This window comes from Heptranchias perlo, chromosome 7 (assembly GCF_035084215.1).
Source record: "Heptranchias perlo isolate sHepPer1 chromosome 7, sHepPer1.hap1, whole genome shotgun sequence".
Taxonomy (NCBI): Eukaryota; Metazoa; Chordata; class Chondrichthyes; order Hexanchiformes; family Hexanchidae; genus Heptranchias; species Heptranchias perlo.
In genome coordinates this window covers 15,876,395-15,894,996 of record NC_090331.1, presented here as the reverse complement: position 1 = coordinate 15,894,996, position 18,602 = coordinate 15,876,395, and the positions used below count along the sequence as shown (strand labels likewise).

At 43.7% G+C, this 18,602-nt stretch overlaps 1 protein-coding gene across 1 annotated transcript in view; it reads left to right on the top strand.

Annotated features, from left to right (window-relative positions):
• LOC137323447 (contactin-associated protein-like 5) overlaps positions 1 to 18,602 on the top strand; it is a 590,554-nt gene that overhangs the window by 1,140 nt on the left and 570,812 nt on the right. The window contains exon 3 of the mRNA XM_067986921.1: positions 14,264 to 14,457. Coding sequence (XP_067843022.1) covers positions 14,264 to 14,457 — 194 coding nt within the window. The remainder of the gene's footprint in view (positions 1 to 14,263; positions 14,458 to 18,602) is intronic.

The window sequence follows — 18,602 nt, the reverse complement described above, 5'->3', positions numbered from 1 at the left end:
TAAAGCCCATCCTTCTGATACCCTAGCCTCCCATTATAATATCTAACTGTATTTTAAATTATCCCAGTGCTTTCGCCTCTACTAATCCAATCCATATCCAGTTAATTACCATTCTTCGAGTAAAGATGTTCTTCATGATAATTGTCTGGATGAGATTTTAAACCTTGATCCAGTCTGCCATTTCCATTGGTTCAGATGGACGTTAAAAATTGCACGGTGCTATTTGAAGAAGAGCAGGAATTTTTCCTGATGGATGGGTCAACATTCCTCCCTCAACCAGCACTGCCTAAAAACAGATTGACTGGTTTCTATTTGTTTCTAAGTTTCATCTCATGAGTGTTTGCTGATGCAAAGTCCCTGTTGCATTTGCTCAAAAAAGAACATAAGAAATAGGAGCAGGAGTAGGCCATACGGCCCCTCCAGTCTGCCCCGCCATTCAGTAAGATCATGGCTGATCTTCGACCTCAACTCCGCTTTCCCGCCCGATCCCCATATGCCTCGATTCCCTTAGAGTCCAAAAATTTATCGATCTTGGCCTTGAATATAATCAATGACGGAGCATCCACAGCCCTCTGAGGTAGAGAATTCCAAAGATTCACGCCCCTCTGAGTGAAGAAATTCCTCCTCATCTCAGTTTTAAATGGCCGACCCTTTATTCTGAGACTATGTCACCTAGTTCTAGACTCTCCAGCCAGGGGAAACAGCCTCTCAGCATCTACCCTGTCAAGCCCTATGAGAATCTTATACGTATCAATGAGATCACCTCTCGTTCTTCTAAACTCCGGAGAGTATAGGCCTGTTCTACTCAATCTCTCCTCATTGGACAACCCTCTCATCCCAGGAATCAATCTAGTGAACCTTTGTTGCACTGCCTCTAAGGCAAGTGTATCCTTCCTTAGGTAAGGAGACCAAAACTGTACACTGTACTCCAGGTGTGGTCTCACCAAAGCCCTATACAATTGCAACAAGACTTCCTTACTCTTGTACTCCAACCCTTTAGCTATAAAGGCCAACATGCCATTTGCCTTCCTAATTGCTTACTGTAGATGCATGTTAACTTTCTGTGCTTTGTGTACAAGGATGCCCAAATCCCTCTGAATACCAACATTTAATAGTTTCTCAGCATTTAAAAAATATTCCGTTTTTCTATTCTTCCTACCAAAGTGAATAACCTCACATTCCCCACATTATACTCCATCTGCCACCTTCTTGCCCACTCACTTATATCCCTTTGCAGACTCTTTACATCCTCCTCACAGCTTATTTTCCCACTTAGCTTTGTATCATCAGCAAACTTGGATACATGAGAACATAAGAAATAGGAGCAGGAGTAGGCCATACAGCCCCTCGAGCCTGCTGCGCCATTCAATCAGATTGTGACTGATCTTCAACATACATTACACTCTGTCCCTTCATCTAAGTCATTAATATAGATTGTGAATAGCTGAGGCCCAATAACAATGACACAATATCACAAGATACATAAAATCAAGGAGGACATTCAACTCAACCATCCAGAAGGAGCCTACAGGCCCCGATAATAATGGGGAGGTGGGAAGGGAGCTGGTGGTGGGGGAGGGGGTGGTGAGATTTAGTGGCCGGGAAACCCGGAAATATGGGATTCCCGGAGATCCCGCCGAATTTAACGGTAGGACCTGATCTAAATGTTTTGAATCGGTTTCCAGATTGAGAGTGTGACTGGCTGTCGGGCGGGTAGGCCTGCGGCTCCAGGCTGCAGCCGGTGCGGTCAGACAACTTTGGTGGGGGGGTGGAGTTGGACATCAGACATCAAGGGGGTGGACCATTGGAGGGGAGAAAGGTGAGTCAGACACCGGGGCGGGGGTATCGCCATCAGAGGGGATGTTCAATCGTACGGGGAGGAGGGGGGGGGGGCGGGGAGGGTCCGATCTCGGGGGAGGGGAGGGAGGAGTGTCCGATCGCGATGGGAGGGGGAGGGAGGGAGGGTCTGATCGCCGGGGTGGGGGGGAAGGGTCCAATCACAGGGGTGAGGATAGCAGGGAGGGAGGGTACAATTGCAGGGGAGGGACGATCATATAATAAGATCATAATAAGAGATAGCAGCAGGATTAGGCCATTTGGCCCCTCGAGCCTGCTCCGCCATTCAATGAGATCATGGCTGATCTGATTTTTACTTCAACTCCACTTTTCTGCCTTTTCCCCATATCCTTTGACTTCCTTGCTGATCAAAAATGTGTCTAACTCAGCCTTGAATGTATTCAATGACTCAGCCTCCACAGCTTTTTGGGGTAAAGAATTCCAAAGATTCACGACCCTCTGGGAGAAGAAATTCCTCCTCATTTCCGTCTTAAACGGGTGACCCCTTATTCTGAGACTATGCCCCGTAGTTTTAGATTCCCCCATGAGGGGTAACATCCTCTCAGCATCTACCCTATCGAGTCCCCTCAGAATCTTGTATGTTTCAATAAGATCTCCTCTCATTCTTCTAAACTCCAATGAGTATAGACCCAACTGTTTAATCTTTCCTCATAAGACAACACTTCCAGAATCAACCTAGTGAACCTTCTCTGAACTGCCTCCAATGCAAGTATGTCCTCCCTGAAATAAGGGCACCAGAACTGTATGCAGTACTCCAGGTGTGGTCTCACCAGCACCCTGTACAGTTGTAGCATGACTTCCCTACTTTTATACTCCATACCTCGAGAAATAAAGGCCAATATTCCGTTTGACATCCGGATTACCTGCTGCACCTGTATGTTGATTTTTTGTGTTTCATGTACGAGGACACCCAGATCCCTCTGTACCGCAGCATTTTGTAGTATTTCTCCATTGAAATAATATTTTGCTTTTTTATTTTTCTTCCCAAAGTGGATGACTTCACATTTTCCCACATTATATTCCATCTGCCAAATTTTTGCCTATTTGCTTAACCTGTCAATATCCCTTTGCATACACTTTGGGCTCGATTTTAGGGTCGGGTTTCCGGCGGGTTACCAGCGGGGGGGCCCCGAAAATCCCGATCTCCGGTCACGTGACCAGATCGCGACGAAATCCCGGCCACTTCTGGGTACCGCGCTGACGTGCGGGGCTGCGCGCGAAAGCCCCGCTGGTGGGAATCCCGCAGGCAATTAAAGCCAGCGGGGTTCCACTTGAGAGTACTTAACTTGCTCGTTGTGGTCAGTTAATGAGCTGAAGCAGCTGTCAAAAGAGGAAGTGTGGGATTTTAGGTTCAAGGCAGTCAGTTTCCCACACTGGGGGAAACAGACTCCCTCCAACCAGGCGTGTTGCAGCCAGCAGCCTGTGGCAGGTGCCAAGGTGCGCTCCACGGGGGAGAGCCCTCACCCACGCAGGAGGCCACCGCGTCACATAGGGCAACCCCTGCCCTCCACCACCCCCCGCCAAGCCAGAGGACAGACCGACACGAAACCGCAGCCCCAGTCCGAGGACCCACACACCTACCCTGCACAACCCCTCAGACCAACACCTGCCAGTTGGGTGGTGTGTGGACACCCTCGGAGGACGAAGAGCATGACCAGCACCAGCAGCCTCGCAGTCCACGCCGTCCGCCGCAGAGACGTGGATCCCCCCAACACGGTGTTGTTGCACGCCCACCTGCACAGCAGGAGGGAGGGCTACCGCAGAGAGAGACGCGTCGCAGAGGGCACTACCCTCGCCACAGGGTCCACAGACCGAGGCGCAGCTCCCCGGACCTCTCCGAGCAGCAGTGCACAGGGAGGCGCAGATTCGCTCGACATGTAGTCGTGGAGATCTGCAGCCTCTTTCATGCCGAGCTGCTCCTGGCTGGCCCCAGCACCAACTGCTTACCTGTCGCTGGCAAAGTCACCACTGCCCTCCACACCTTCTCCTCCGCATCCTTCCAGGGTGCAGCCGGCTACACCGCCGATGTCTCTCAGTCGTCTGCGCGGACAAGCCCTGCAAATACACCTGCACCTACTCTGCAGTAACACGATGGGTGGCATCAGTGGTGGGTCCTCATAGTGATACCCAGGAGCGGGCATTATTGGACACAACGGACAGGATTCGCGGAGACATGGCAGTGGTGGTGTCAATATAATGTGTGCTGTTTGTTGCTCTGAAATTCAATATGGGTAACACCCATGACAAACCCTCAGACACCCTTGTGCACCCCCTTCGTGCTGACGAGACGTTTGCCTTACGCTGCCTACTGCACATATGTGATGCATGCCCTGTGGCTGCAGCACAGGTGGTGGCAGGTTGAGTGAGGCTGGCCGTGAGGGAGATGCACGAGAGGGTGAGTATGGGATGGAGCCATGAGATTGTATGAGGATTGGGTCGCGTGTTAGTGGCAGGATGAGTACTGGCGAGGTGAGTAGGTGGAGGTAAGATGAGGATGGGGTGTGAGTGGGTATGAAGGGTGATGTGACAGAATAGTGTTGGCGGTGCCGAAGGAGATTTGGGGTGGGGGCAGTGTTGTGGCAGACGGAGTGTAGGGGAAAGACTACGTGTTCTCACTGTGGTGGACCTACTGAGGTCATTGCAGCGCCTCCTGCACTGTATGCAGGTGGGCCATATGTTGGTGGCGCAGGTGACCCCCTCTGCCACCTCGAGCCAGGCCCTCTTGGTGGCAGAGGCAGGCCGCTTCCTCCCGCCCGCCGGGGGGAAGATCTGTGTCCTCCCCCTCCTCCTCACCCCATCTGATGATACCTGGGGTGAGGCATCATTAAACTGGGAGCAGCCTTCCCCCTGGGCTGCTCCATGCTGCAATTTGTTCTATTGGTTGCAGCATCTGTCAGTGGAGGACTGCCCCTTTAACTAGAGAGCCTCCAGCTGACAGATCGTACTGCGCATGCGCAGCCCGACCGACGCGCAGGCCAGCGCCGTGGACCCCGGAGGAGCAGGTAATTGATTCCTATTAGTGTGTTGCCTGCTACGATCGCGTGGGCAACCCACTAATTTCGCCGTTCGCGTTTTCGACGCTCCCGGAGGACCACCCGCTGGGAACCCGCAGGCCTGCTAAATTCGAGCCCCTTGTGTCCTCATCGCAACTTGCTTTTCCACCTATCTTTGTATCATCAGCAAATTTGGCCACAAGACACTCTGTTCCTTCATCCAAGTCATTGATATATATTGTAAATAGTTGAGGCCCCAGCACTGATCCCTGCGGCACCCCACTAGTTACAGATTGCCATTTTGAAAATGACCCTTTCATCCCGACTTTTTGTTTTCTGTTAATTAGCCAATCCTCTATCCATGCCAGTATATTACCCCCAATACCACGAGCTCTTATCTCGTGCAGTAATCTTTTATGTGGTGCCTTATCGAATGCCTTTTGGAAATCCAAATATACTGCATCCATTGGTTCCCCATTATCCACCCTGCCTGTTACTTCCTCAAGGAACTCTAATAAATTTATCAGACATGATTTCCCCTTCATAAAACCATGTTGACTCTCCTTGATTGTATTATGAGTCTCCAAATGTCCTGCTACTACTTCCTTAATAATGAATTCTAGCATTTTCCCAATGACAGATGTTAGGCTAACTGGTCTATAGTTACCTGCTTTCTGTCTCACTCCCTTCTTGAATAGGGGTGTTGCATTTGCGGTTTTCCAATCCGCTGGGATCTTTCCAGAATCTAGTGAATTCTGGAAGATTACAACCAATGTATCCAATATCTCTGTAGCCACTTCCTTTAAGACCCTCGGATGCAAGCCATCAGGTCCAGGGGACTTGTCAGCCTTTAGACCCATTAGTTTACCTGGTACTTTTTCCCTAGTGATGGTGATAGTTTTTAGTTCCTCCCTCCCCTTTGCCCCTTGATTTTCTACTATTATTGGTATGTTATTAGTGTCTTCTACTGTGAAGACAGATACAAAATATCTGTTCAATTCCTCTGCCATTTCCTTGTTTTCCATTATTATTTCCCCAGTCTCATCCTCTAAGGGACCAATGTTTACTTTAGCTACCCTCTTCCTTTTTATATACTTGTAGAAGCTTTTACTGTCAGTTTTTATATTTCTTGCTAATTTACTCTCATAATTAATTTTCTCCCTCTTTATTATTCTTTTAGTCATCCTTTGCTGGTTTTTAAAGTTTTCCCAATCTTCGGGCTTACCAGTAATCTTTGCCATGTTGTATGCTTTTTCTTTTAACCTGATACCATCCTTGACTTCCTTAGTTAGCCATGGTTGGTTCACCCTATTTGTGGAGTCTTTCCTCCTCACAGGGATATATTTTTGTTGTGAGTCATAAAATATCTTTTTAAATGTTTGCCACTGTTTTTCCACCATCATACCATCTAATCTGTTTACCCAGTCCACTTTAGCCAATTCCGCCCTCATTCCTTTATAATTGCCCTTATTTAAGTTTAATACATTAGTTTTAGACCCAAGATCCTCGCTCTCAAACTGGATGTGAAATTCTATCACTTTATGATCACTGCTTCCCAAGGGATCCTTTACTTTGAGATCATTAATTAATCCTGTTTCGTTACCCATTACCAGATCCAAAATGGCCTGTTCCCTGGTTGGTTCCCCGACGTATTGGTCTAAGAAACAGTCCCTAATACACTCTATGAACTCAGGACTATTTTTGCCAATTTGATTTGTCCAATCTATGTGAAAGTTAAAATCACCCATGATTATCGCATTACCTTTTTTACAAGCCCCCCTTATTTCCTGATTTATATTTAGCCCTACAGTGTAGCTACTGTTAGGGGGCCTATATACTACTCCCACCAGTGATTTCTTACCCTTGCTATTTCTTACCTCCACCCAAATTGATTCGACATCTTGATCTTCTGAGCCAAGATCATTTCTCACTGTTATACCAATTTCATCCTTTATTAACAGAGCCACCCCACCACCTTTACCTTTTTTCCTCTACTTCCGAAATGTTAAATAACCCTGAATATTTAGCTCCCAACCTTGGTCACCTTGCAACCACGTCTCTGTAATGGCCACAAGATCATACCCATTTGTTTCTATTTGTGCCGTCAATTCATCTATCTTATTACGAATGCTGCGCGCATTCAGATAAAGAACCTTTAATTTTGTCTTTTTACCATTCTTTCCTACCCCGGCCCCATTTGCTAGTGCAGCCTTATGGTTGTACGTTCTGTCCCTTCCTGACACACACTGTCAGAATGCGTGGTCCGATCGCAGTTGGGGTGGGGTGAGGGTCCGATCGTGGTTGGGTGGGAGGGTCTGATCGCGGTTGTTGCGGGGGGGGGGGGGGTGGGGAGGGTCCAATTGTGGGGTGGGGGGGGGGGAGGGTCCGATCACGGTTGGTGGGGTGGGGGGAGGGTCCGATCGCGGTTGCGGGGGGGAGGGTCCGATTGCGGGTGGGAGGGACCGATCGCTGGTGGGAGGGAAGCGGGCGAGCGGAGGGTCCAGTCACGGCGATGGAAGCAGGTTTGTTTGGGGGCCATGTGGAAGCACTCCTGCTCCTCTTGGGCCACAAGCAGTGCTGGAAGGACACTGATCTGTGACATCCAGCCATTCTTGCATATCTTCAGCTGCCAGGTTTCCCAAGTCGTGGGAAACCCAGCCGGCCAGCGTTAAATGTGGAATAGAGATACAATCTGAGGCATGGAGCCTCATTAAAATATAGGTTTAGTTTTAAATATAAGGCTCTTTTTATCCCTCTCCCTCCTGTCCCGGGGGGTTAAAATGGTTCCCATCACAGCATACAAATATTTCCTAAATCATTCCAAATCTTTCCCCTCTGCTACTGCTCCAAGGATTGATTAATCGTTGTGTGAGGACAAACCTTGTGATGTCAGTGGTAAATTTGCCTGTTCACTAGTTTTACGAGTGCCCCTTGGTCCGACTATAACAGTTTCGTTTGAAGTAGTGTTCTGAATTTACCTTTTCTATGTCTTTTACTGTTTTATATACCTTTATGAAATCCTCTATTTCAAGGCTGGAAGGATCAAATTTCTCCTTAGAGCAGAGAAGGTTAATATTTGATAGAAATGTTCAAAACCATAAAGGGTTTAGATAAAGTAAATAAAGAGAAACTGTTAGGAACATAGGAACATAGGAACAGGAGTAGGCCATTCAGCCCCTCGTGCCTGCTCCGCCATTTGATAAGATCATGGCTGATCTGTGATCTAACTCCATATACCTGCCTTTGGCCCATATCCCTTAATACCTTTGGTTGCCAAAAAGCTATCTATCTCACATTTAAATTTAGCAATTGAGCTAGTATCATTTGCCGTTTGCGGAAGAGAGTTCCAAACTTCTACAACCCTTTGTGTGTAGAAATGTTTTCTAATCTCGCTCCTGAAAGGTCTGGCTGTAATTTTTAGACTGTGCCCCCGACTCCTAGAATCCCCAACCAGCGGAAATAGTTTCTCTCTATCCACCCTATCTGTTCCCCTTGATATCTTATAAACTTCGATCAGATCACCCCTTAACCTTCGAAACTCCAGAGAATACAACCCCAATTTGTGTAATCTCTCCTCGTAACTTAACCCTTGAAGTCCGGGTATCATTCTAGTAAACCTACGCTGCACTCCCTCCAAGGCCAATATGTCCGTCCGAAGGTGCGGTACCCAGAACTGCTCTCAGTACTCCAGGTGCGGTCTAACCAGGGTTTTGTACAGCTGCAGCATAACTTCTGCCCCCTTGTACTCTCGTCCTCTAGATATAAAGGCCAGCATTCCATTTGCCTTCTTGATTATTTTCTGCACCTGTTCATGACACTTCAATCATCGATGTACCTGAACCCCTAAGTCCCTTTGGACATCCACTGTTTTTAACTTTTTACCATTTAGAAAGTACCCTGTTCTATCCTTTTTTGATCCAAAGTGGATGACCTCACATTTGCTTTCATTGAATTCCATTTGCCACAGTTTTGCCCATTCACCTAATCTATCAATATCGCTTTGTAATTTTATGTTTTCATCTACACTGCTTACAATGCCACCAATCTTTGTGTCATCGGCAAACTTAGATATGAGACTTTCTATGCCTTCATCTAAGTCATTAATAAATATTGTGAATAATTGAGGCCCCAAGACAGATCCCTGTGGGACTCCACTAGTCACATCCTGCCAATGTGAGTACCTACCCATTATCCCTACACTCTGTCGCCTTTTGCTCAGCCAACTTCCTAACCAAGTCCGTACTTTTCCCTCGATTCCATGGGCTTCTATCTTAGTTAACAGTCTCTTATGCGGGACCTTATCAAATGCCTTCTTGAAGTCCATATAAATAACATCCATTGACATTCCCCTGTCCACTACTTTAGTCACCTCTTCAAAAAATTCAATCCATTGGCAGAAGGGTCGAGAAGCAGAGGACACAGATTTAAGGTAATCGGCAAAAGAACCAAAGGCGACATGAGGAATCATTTTTTTACACACCGCGAGTAGTTATGATCTAGAATGCGCTGCCTGAAAGGGTGGTGGAAGCAGATTCAATCATGGCTTTCAAAAAAGAATTGGATAAATACTTGAAAGGAAAAAAATTGCAGGGCTACGGTGAATGAGTGGGGGAATGGGACGAACTGGATTGCTCTTACAAAGAGCCAGCATGGGCTCGATGGGCCGAATGGCCTCCTTCTGTGCTGTAACAATTCCATGATCTTGACTTGTACTCTACTGTGGCTATATATTTCAATATAGTTTAGTGTTCAAATTGCTTTGTTAATTGCTACTCATCAGTGTTTATACACGTTAAGGGCTGAATCCACTAATAACAATAGATCCCTTTCAATTTGATCCTGCTATGAATTCGATCTTTCTATCTGCTGGCAAATTTTACCATGTACAACACTCTACATTACCCATGTTAAATTTCATCTGCAACTGTTCCACCCTCTTTCATGTTTTATCAAATTCATTTTCAGGTGGTTAGCTGTCTCTTCAGATTCAACCAGCCACTCCCTCAGTTTTGTATCATCTGCAAATTTGACCATTTTACATTTCTGAATCAAAAGTTGTTCATGCAAATTAGAAACAGTAGGGTACCAAAATGAGTCACTGCACTTCAAAATGTAATTCATTGCGTGAATCACTTTGAGAGGTTTTGATGTGGAAGGATCTTTATAAATGCCAGTAAACTATTTTCGTTTATGCTTTGAAGTCCTATTTCCCTGTCTATACTTTTGAAGTAATATTCTGAGTCTATCTTGCCAAAGTAGTTTAATATTTTCTATGCAAAACTACTATATTTTGTGCACGGTATATATTGCATGGTTCCCTGGAATCAAGTGTGGAAATTAATATTTGCACTAACAACACACGATTGTAGGATAATCGCCAATAAACAATTGGTGAACATAAAATAAATGAGAGTAATTAGGAACTCCCTTGCTCTTCTTGGTCTTGGCCTCTTGTTCAAGCAACCAAATCCTCGACTTGTCTGGGACAACTTTCAGAGAATGATCTTTTAACACCAACTCACACACCTCAATATCATTTGTTACACTTTTCACCCTCCAACTACAATTTTCATACACCTTACATTTTATATCACTGGCTCTGACTAACGATGATCCTGAGTTTTTGGAACATTTTAAATTTCTGCCTACATCATTTGCTGTGAAGTCAAAAGCAGTGAGAGTCACTGACTTTACTACATTGTAATCTGCACAAAACATAGGATCCACTGGAGAAAAGCATTTAATACCTTGCTGTTAAATGATGCTACAAGCCTTCCTTTCCATACTTCTCTCCCCACCAATGATACTTTGTGAATGATTTAAATGCCTTAAGAACGTGTCTCTGTCATCCTTTTTTTTCTCATTTGGAGTAAGACTACATTTAGTACAAAAGTATGGGCTGAGTAAACTAGACCCCACTCACTAATCTCATAATCATTCAGGCTCTTTCTGCTAATTCAGGGCCGTGCTGATACCAGTGCTGATTCTTGTTTTCCTCTGCCTGTTGTTTGCGTTGCTCTGGCATGTCCAGCGCTCCTAATCCTCCACCTTGTGCTGGTTCTTTTGGTTCTCCTCATCAGCTTTGTATCAGTGTCGCTCCTCATAACTTCACTGTTTTGTTTCCCTTTAATGTCAGTCTATGTATTTCAGCTTTATACTTGTGCTAGTTTACATCTCCTTTCAGATGAGTCAACTTTAACTCTTTATCTACCTTCTTCTGAAATCCTCTGCTCCTTGTATCTGCTATTTTCTTCTGATAATTTGTTTTAACTTTAAAGTTTAAATAGCCCGTCTGGCCTGCGAATTATATTGAACCCATTTTAGCTGACACCAATTATTACAAGTTCGGGCTTGCTCCCAACACTCACTCTCATGGGCATGACTAGATGGCAATCTGAGCGGGGCTGGACACAAGTGCTAAAGGCCCACTAATTGTGGGCACAACTCCGTCCGAACATCCGCCAGACGCAGACCCAGAAAAATGAGGTGGGAGTCATTCCCATCTAATTTGCATGGACTTTGAATGTATCTGGAGCAAGAAAGAAAGAAAGAAAGAAGAGCAGATGCAAAAAGTCACGTGGCTGCCCTCGGGGGCAACCTTGGAAGTACTAGGGCAGTGAAAAAGGTGGTTGAGACCTGGTGTAACAAGTTTCTGCATCCTTTTCCTCTGCTTTGTGCCCAGGAAATATGCATTGTTTGGACGAAAAGCAGAGGAAAATCATCCCTGTGCACTTTCAGCAGAATTCAATCAGGAGCGGAAATACTGTCCAATTATCCCCTTCCTAACCCGTGGGCACTGAGGCCAATTGTAGAGCTCCTATGATGCCCAGGCTAGGATCTGACTGAGATAGGAACTTGTGCCATCCTGGTGTGTACGGGTCAGCTACTTAACGACTCACTGAAAACAATGTTAGGGGAGTGTTAGAGTACATTCGCAGAATTACATAGAATTTACAGCACAGAAACAGGCTATTCGGCCCAACAGGACTATGCCAGTGCTTATCCTCCACACAAGCCTCCTCCCACCTTACTTCATCTCACCCTATTGACATATTCTTCTATTCATTTCTCCCTCATGTACTTAACTTGCTTCCTATTTAATGCGCTTAGGAACATAGGAACAGGAGTAGGCCGTTCAGCCCCTTGAGGCTGCTCTGCCATTCAACGAGATCAGGGCTGATCTGTATCTCCATATCCCTTAATACCCTTGGCTAGCAAAAATCTCTCAATCTCAGATGTAAAATTATTAATTGAGCTAGCATCTGCTGCTTTTTGTGGGAGAGAGTTCCACACTTCTACCACCCTTTGCGTGAAGAAGTGTTTCCTAATTTCTCACCTGAATGGCCTGTATCTGATTTTAAGGTTGTGTCCTCTATACTCGCCAACCAGCGGAAAAAAAATTCTCTCTATCTACCCTATCAATTCCTTTCAAAATCCTAAAAACCTCATTCAAATCACCTCTTAAACTTTTATATTCCAGGGAATACAAGCCTGGTTTATATAATCTCTCCTTATAATCTAATCCTTGGAGCCCTGGTAACATTCTGGTGAATCTGCATTGCACTCCTTCCAAGGCCATTAAATCCTTTCTAAGGTGCAGTGCCCAGAACTGTACACAGTACTACAGATGCAATCTAACCAGGGCTTTGTAGCTGTAGCAAAACCCCCTCCCCTTTATATTCTAGCCCTCTAGTTATAAAGACTAACATTCCATAGACAGACTGATGGAATGGGCGGACACATGGCAGATGAAATTTAACGCAGAGAAGTGCGAAGTGACACATTTTGGCAGCAAGAATGAGGAGAGGCAATATAAATTAAATGGTACAATTCTAAAGGAGGTGCAGGATCAGAGAGACCTGGGTGTATACATGCACAAATCTTTGAAGGTGGCAGGACAGGTTGAGAAAGCATTTTAAAAAAGCATACAGGACCATGGGCTTTACAAATAGAGGCAGAGAATACAAAAGCAAGAAAGTTATGTTGAACCTTTATAAAACACTGGTTCAGCCATAACTGAAGTATTGTGTCCAATTCTGGGCACCACACTTTAGAGAGGGAGCAGAAAAGATTTACTAGAATGTTTCCAAGGATGAGGGACTTCAGTTACATGGATAGACTGGAGAAGCGGGGGTTGTTCTCCTTAGAGCAGAGAAGGTTAAGAGGAGATTTGATAGAAGTGTTGAAAATCATGAAGAGTTCAGATAAAGTAAATAAAGAGAAACTGTTCCCATTGGCAGAAGGGTCGAGAACCAAAGGGGACAGATTTAAGGTGATTGGTAAAAGAACCAAAGGCAACATGAGAAAAACTTTTTTTTACGCAGCGAGTAGCTATGATCTGGACTGCGCTGCCTGAAAGGGTGGTGGAGGCAGATTCAATCGTGGCTTTCAAAAATGAATTGGATAAATACTTGAAAGGAAAAAATTTGCGGGCTACTTAGAAAGAGTGGGGGAATGGGACTAACTGGATTGCTCTTACAAAGCGCAGGCACGGGCTCGATAGGCCGAATGGCCTCCTTCAGTGCAGTAACCATTCGATGATTAGCCTTTTTGATTTTTTTTTTACCTGACCACTACATTTTGGTGATCTGTATACACGGACCCCTAAATCTCTTTGGACCTCCACTGTTCCTAGATTTTCACCATTTAAAAAACTACTCGGATCTCTCCTTTTCTCATCCAAAATGGATGACCTCACTCTTACCTACATTGAAATCCATCTGCCATAGTTTTGACCAGTTAATCTATCAGTGTCTCTTTGTAATTTTATGCTGCCATCTACACTACTTACTACACCACCAATCTTTAGGTCATCGGCAAATTTGTATATATGGCTCTCTATTGCGTTACCTAAGTCATTAGTAAATATAGTGAATAGTTGAGGCCCCAGCACAGATCCTTGTGGGATACCATTAGTCACTTCTTTCCAATTCGAGTACATACCCATTACGTGTACTCTCTGTCCTCTACCTCCTAACCAATCTCCTAACCAGGTCAATAATTTGCCTTCTATTCCATGAGTTTTAATTTTAACTAACAGTCTCTTATGTGGAACCTTATCAAATGCCTTCTGGAAGTCCATATAAACTACATCCGTAGACATTTCCATGTCTACTACTTTAGTTTCTGCCTCAAACAATTCAAATAGGTTCATTAGACATGACCTATGCTATTCATCTCAACCACTCCATGTGGCAACGAGTTCCACATTCTCACCACTAGTTCATATAGAATGATTGTGTCTTCTTTCTAATCATCTGAAGTTAGTATTTGCATTGTTTATTGATAATGAAGAATTTTGATTTAATATAAAATGTGCAGTTATCCAAACTAATTTGAGATTTGATTAACCACACTTAAGGGAATTCAGTAACATTTTTTCTTACCAATGGCTTTTTAAAATTGTATTTCAGGGGCTGGTGGATGGTCCCCACGGGAATCTAACAAATACCAGTGGTTGCAGATAGATCTTGGTGAGAGAACAGAAATCACAGCTCTAGCAACTCAAGGTCGATATGGTAGTTCGGACTGGGTAATAAGTTACCTGTTGATATTCAGTGATACTGGAAGGAACTGGAAGCAGTATCGTCAAGAAGACAGCATTTGGGTATGTGCTTCACAATTCTATTTTAACACTGTCAGTGCCAAGCACAAAATGTGGGATAAGGATAAAAATTATTATTGTGAAATACGTTTAACCAAAAATGTATACTGCAAACAGCTATCATAATTATTGGATAGACTAATTAATAAACCTTTTTACTGTTCATACACAAATACCCAACTCTTTTACCTTGTGAAAATCAATTTTTTTTAAAACCTCAGATTTATTATCTTTCCAAGCCAGGTTAAGCAGTTTGCGTCTCATTTCTGACCACCTGCTATTATTGCATCTTTTTGTACTGTGCTTCTCAAAACTCTTTATCCTTACTCAGTTTTACATGTGATCACTATTGTACTAAAGTCAAACAAACTACATGGACCTTTATAGGACGACGTGTGTTGATGTTAGCAAAACTAGATTCGAAACAGTATTGAGGTGCATACAACATACATCTGTGGAAGGAAAGTACTTTTAGAAGGAAAGTCTTTGCATGAATATCCTTTACAAAACTCAAATTATTAAATAATATTTTTAATGCTCTTTTTTTTCTATCTGCTTCTGATAAAAAAATAATAAACTTAATCTTAATATTTTGTAGCCAGTTGCTTTTTTCTTAGGGTGTACTGAAGGTTAGATTTACTTCTTCAGTAACACTTTGACAAATTGTTAGTTTGGACTTTGCTTTTTTTTTTAATGGAGAAGCAATTCTCTCTTTTGGAATTTAAGGGTCATCTAATAAACGAGAATGATAGCCTAGTGATTATGGAACTGGACTAGCAACCCAGACAGAGTTCATTGGTTCACATGGCAAGTTGTGAAGTTGTGAAATTGAATTCAGTAAATGCAGCAACATGTGGGCTGGCAACAGAAAAAATTATCACAAAAGCTGCTGGATTGCTGTGAAAGTCCAACAGGATTACTAATGTCCTTCAGGAAGGAACTACCCAGTATGGCCTACATGTGAATCCAGTACATGATTGACTTTTAATACCCTCAGCAGAACTAGGTATGGGCAATAAATACTGCCATGCCAACGTTGCTTACATTCTAAGAACAAAGTTTAAAAAAAAATCTATGGGTGTCAGGAGCCAAAGTTGCAGTGAATAAGCAGGGTCTCCTTCCAAACGGTCCTTTTGTTGAAAGAGTTGTGGTTTGAACTGTATCAGTTAGATGGTGGTCGAAGACTATCTGCACTGGTGGAGTAGAATTCCTTTCTGTTGAGATATGGTATTGCAGAGCAGTGCGGTGGTGATTGAATAACTCTGTGTGTGTGTGTGTGTGTGTGTGTGTGTGTGTGTGTACACAAACGTGTGCATGCAAACAGGCTGCGCGCAAATGGTCAACAATGCCATGCACTCTGGGGAACTCGCTACAATATTTCCATTCAGTACATGCACTCCCGCTGCTACTGACAGTCCTTAATGAAATAGAAATAATGGTGTGATGTGAGGAGAGGGTATCTATGAACTCCACAGTACTGTAGTTAACAGAGTACTAGCTCACATCACTATATCTTGGAGCCAGATGTGAGTGCAATCAACATTTTCACTGCCACAGTTAAAGCGGTACTGGTGCTTGACTACATCACCAGGTCTGACTGCAGGAATTGGCATCATTCTCTTCCTGATGCACTCTTGCAGGTACTGGTGGCCGGCTCTGGCCATGCAATTGACCCCGTCGCTGGGTCCAAGGCATGGTGCTACAGTTCCACTCTGCCGCACTTGATTTGTGGTGTTTGCCGCATCATTCTTTGAGAAGATAGTCAGCTTTTTGCAACCAAGCCCAAAAGTGGGAAGTGGCTGATTTGAGAGTCGATAATGCTGCATTCTGGTGTGTATTTGACCAGAACACGGAGAAAGGGCTGAGGCCAGTGGATTGAACAAAAAAAATTGCTTTTCCTGAATTTGAACTCCCCTATGACCTCAGTGTTGAAAACAAAGTAGACATCTGTAGCTCCCATCTTGAAGTTGAATTTTTTAAATAATGGGGCAAAAAAGGTACACTGTAGTTTTATGTGTGGAAAGCAAGCAGTTAGGAAGGCAAATGGTATGTTGGCCTTCATTGCAAGAGGATTTGAGTATTGGATCAAGGATGTCTTACGGCAGTTATACAGGGCCTTGGTGAGACCACACCTGGGAGTATTGTGTGCAGCTTTGGTCTCCTTACCAAAGAAAGGATATACTTGCCATAGAGGGAGTGCAGCAAAGATTCACCAGACTGGTTCCTGAGATGGCAGGACTGTCATATGAGGATAGATTGGGTCGATTCGGCCTGTATTCACTCGAGTTTAGAAGAATGAGAGGGATCTCAATGAAGCATATAAAATTCTGACAGGGCTAGACAGACTGGATGCAGGGAGGATGTTTCCCCTGGCTGGGTGGTGGGGGCGTCCAGAATGAGGGGTCACACTCTCAGGATACGGGGTAGGACATTTAGGACTGAGATGAGGAGAAATTTCTTCATTCAGAGGGTGGTGAACCTGTGGAATTCTCTACCACAGAAGACTGTGGAGGCCAAGTCACTGAATATATTTAAGAAGGAGCTGGATAGATTTCTAGACACAAAAGGCATCAATGGATATGGGGAGAGAGCAGGAATATGGTATTGAGATAGAGGATCAGCCATGATCATATTGAATGGCGGAGCAGGCTCGAAGGGCCGAATGTCTTCTCTTGCCTCTTGCTCCTATTGTCTATGTTTCTATGAAGGGGCTAAAGCATCTTTCTTTGTAATTTAAACTTCAACATAAAAATTATATCGAGAATGAAAGAATATCAGCTTAGTTCCAAGGAAGGCATCTCAACTTTATATACAACAACAACAACAACAACAACAACAACAGCTCACATTTATATAGTGCCTTTAACATAGTAAAATGTTCCAAGGCGTTTCACAGTCGCGTTTTCAAACGAAATTTGATACCGAGCCAGATAAGGAGATATTAGGACAGGTGACCTAAAGCTTGGTCAAAGAGGTAGGTTTTAAGGAGCATCTTAAAGGAGGAGAGGCAGAGAGGTTTAGGGAGGGAATTCCAGAGCTTAGGGCCTAGGCAGCTGAAGGCACGTCCTACAGTGGTGGAGCGATTAAAATCGTGGCTGAGCAAGAGGCCAGAATTAGAGTACTCTTCAATTGTAATTAATGCCTGAAGTATGCTTTAAATAAAAGTAATTTTAAAATAATATACCCATATAAAATTGGACAAGGGGCTTACAATTCAGTTAGATATTCCTGTTATTTAAAACGTCTAATTTTAAATCTAATTGATGGGTAGGTGGAGGTCAAAATCAGCTCGATTTGACAATATATGCAATGTAAATGTATTTGGTGATTTATTATAAACAATACATATATTGCCGTGTATCCTTTATAATCGAAATAAGTGTTTAATATTACACAAGTAATACAAATGTCAAACACATCAGAAAATACAGACTGAAAACTGGGAAATGCTAACCGTAATATTTCTGGATACGAAATTTATCGCAGTTTGGCAAAACAACAACTTGCAATTATAACAGTCAAATGTATGAACCAAGAAATTGCTATTGGCAATATTAATGGATGAAAACTTGTGTTTGTATGATATTCCTTTATCTATTATTTTAGCAGAGGTTTTTCCATCTAAAATAAACAGGCTATCTTCTGGATTAAAATAATAATGGCCCAGAATTTACTGGAACAGGGAATCTCGCGTGCCCCATTAAACATTTCCCCTCACCCTTCAGCAAGAAAATTGCTGGAAGTGTGAGCTGACAACAGGGGATTGGGGAACCTGGGACCTTGGTGAACGATGGGACCAACAGTCTATCTCCTTAACCAATGAGATTTAAGGATTGAGAAAGAAACAGAGGAACGACAGAAGGAAATAGGGTGAGTTAGAGTCAAATCAGGTACAGAAAGAGAAATAAAGAGAGGGAAAGAAAGATTGTATTGAGAGAGAGAAAAGAGATAGAACGGAAAGGTAAGAAAAAAATTAATAAATTTAAAGTTAAAATTTTAAAATCTCTAACAACAATTTACCACCTGTGGGGATGAGCCTCCACAGTTTCAATTGCTCCCTTTCTAATCCGGAGAAGTTGAGTGGCAGGAACATAAATCTCATCATTAAAAAGGTCTTTATGCCGTTAAATACCAGCCCTAACTTTCTG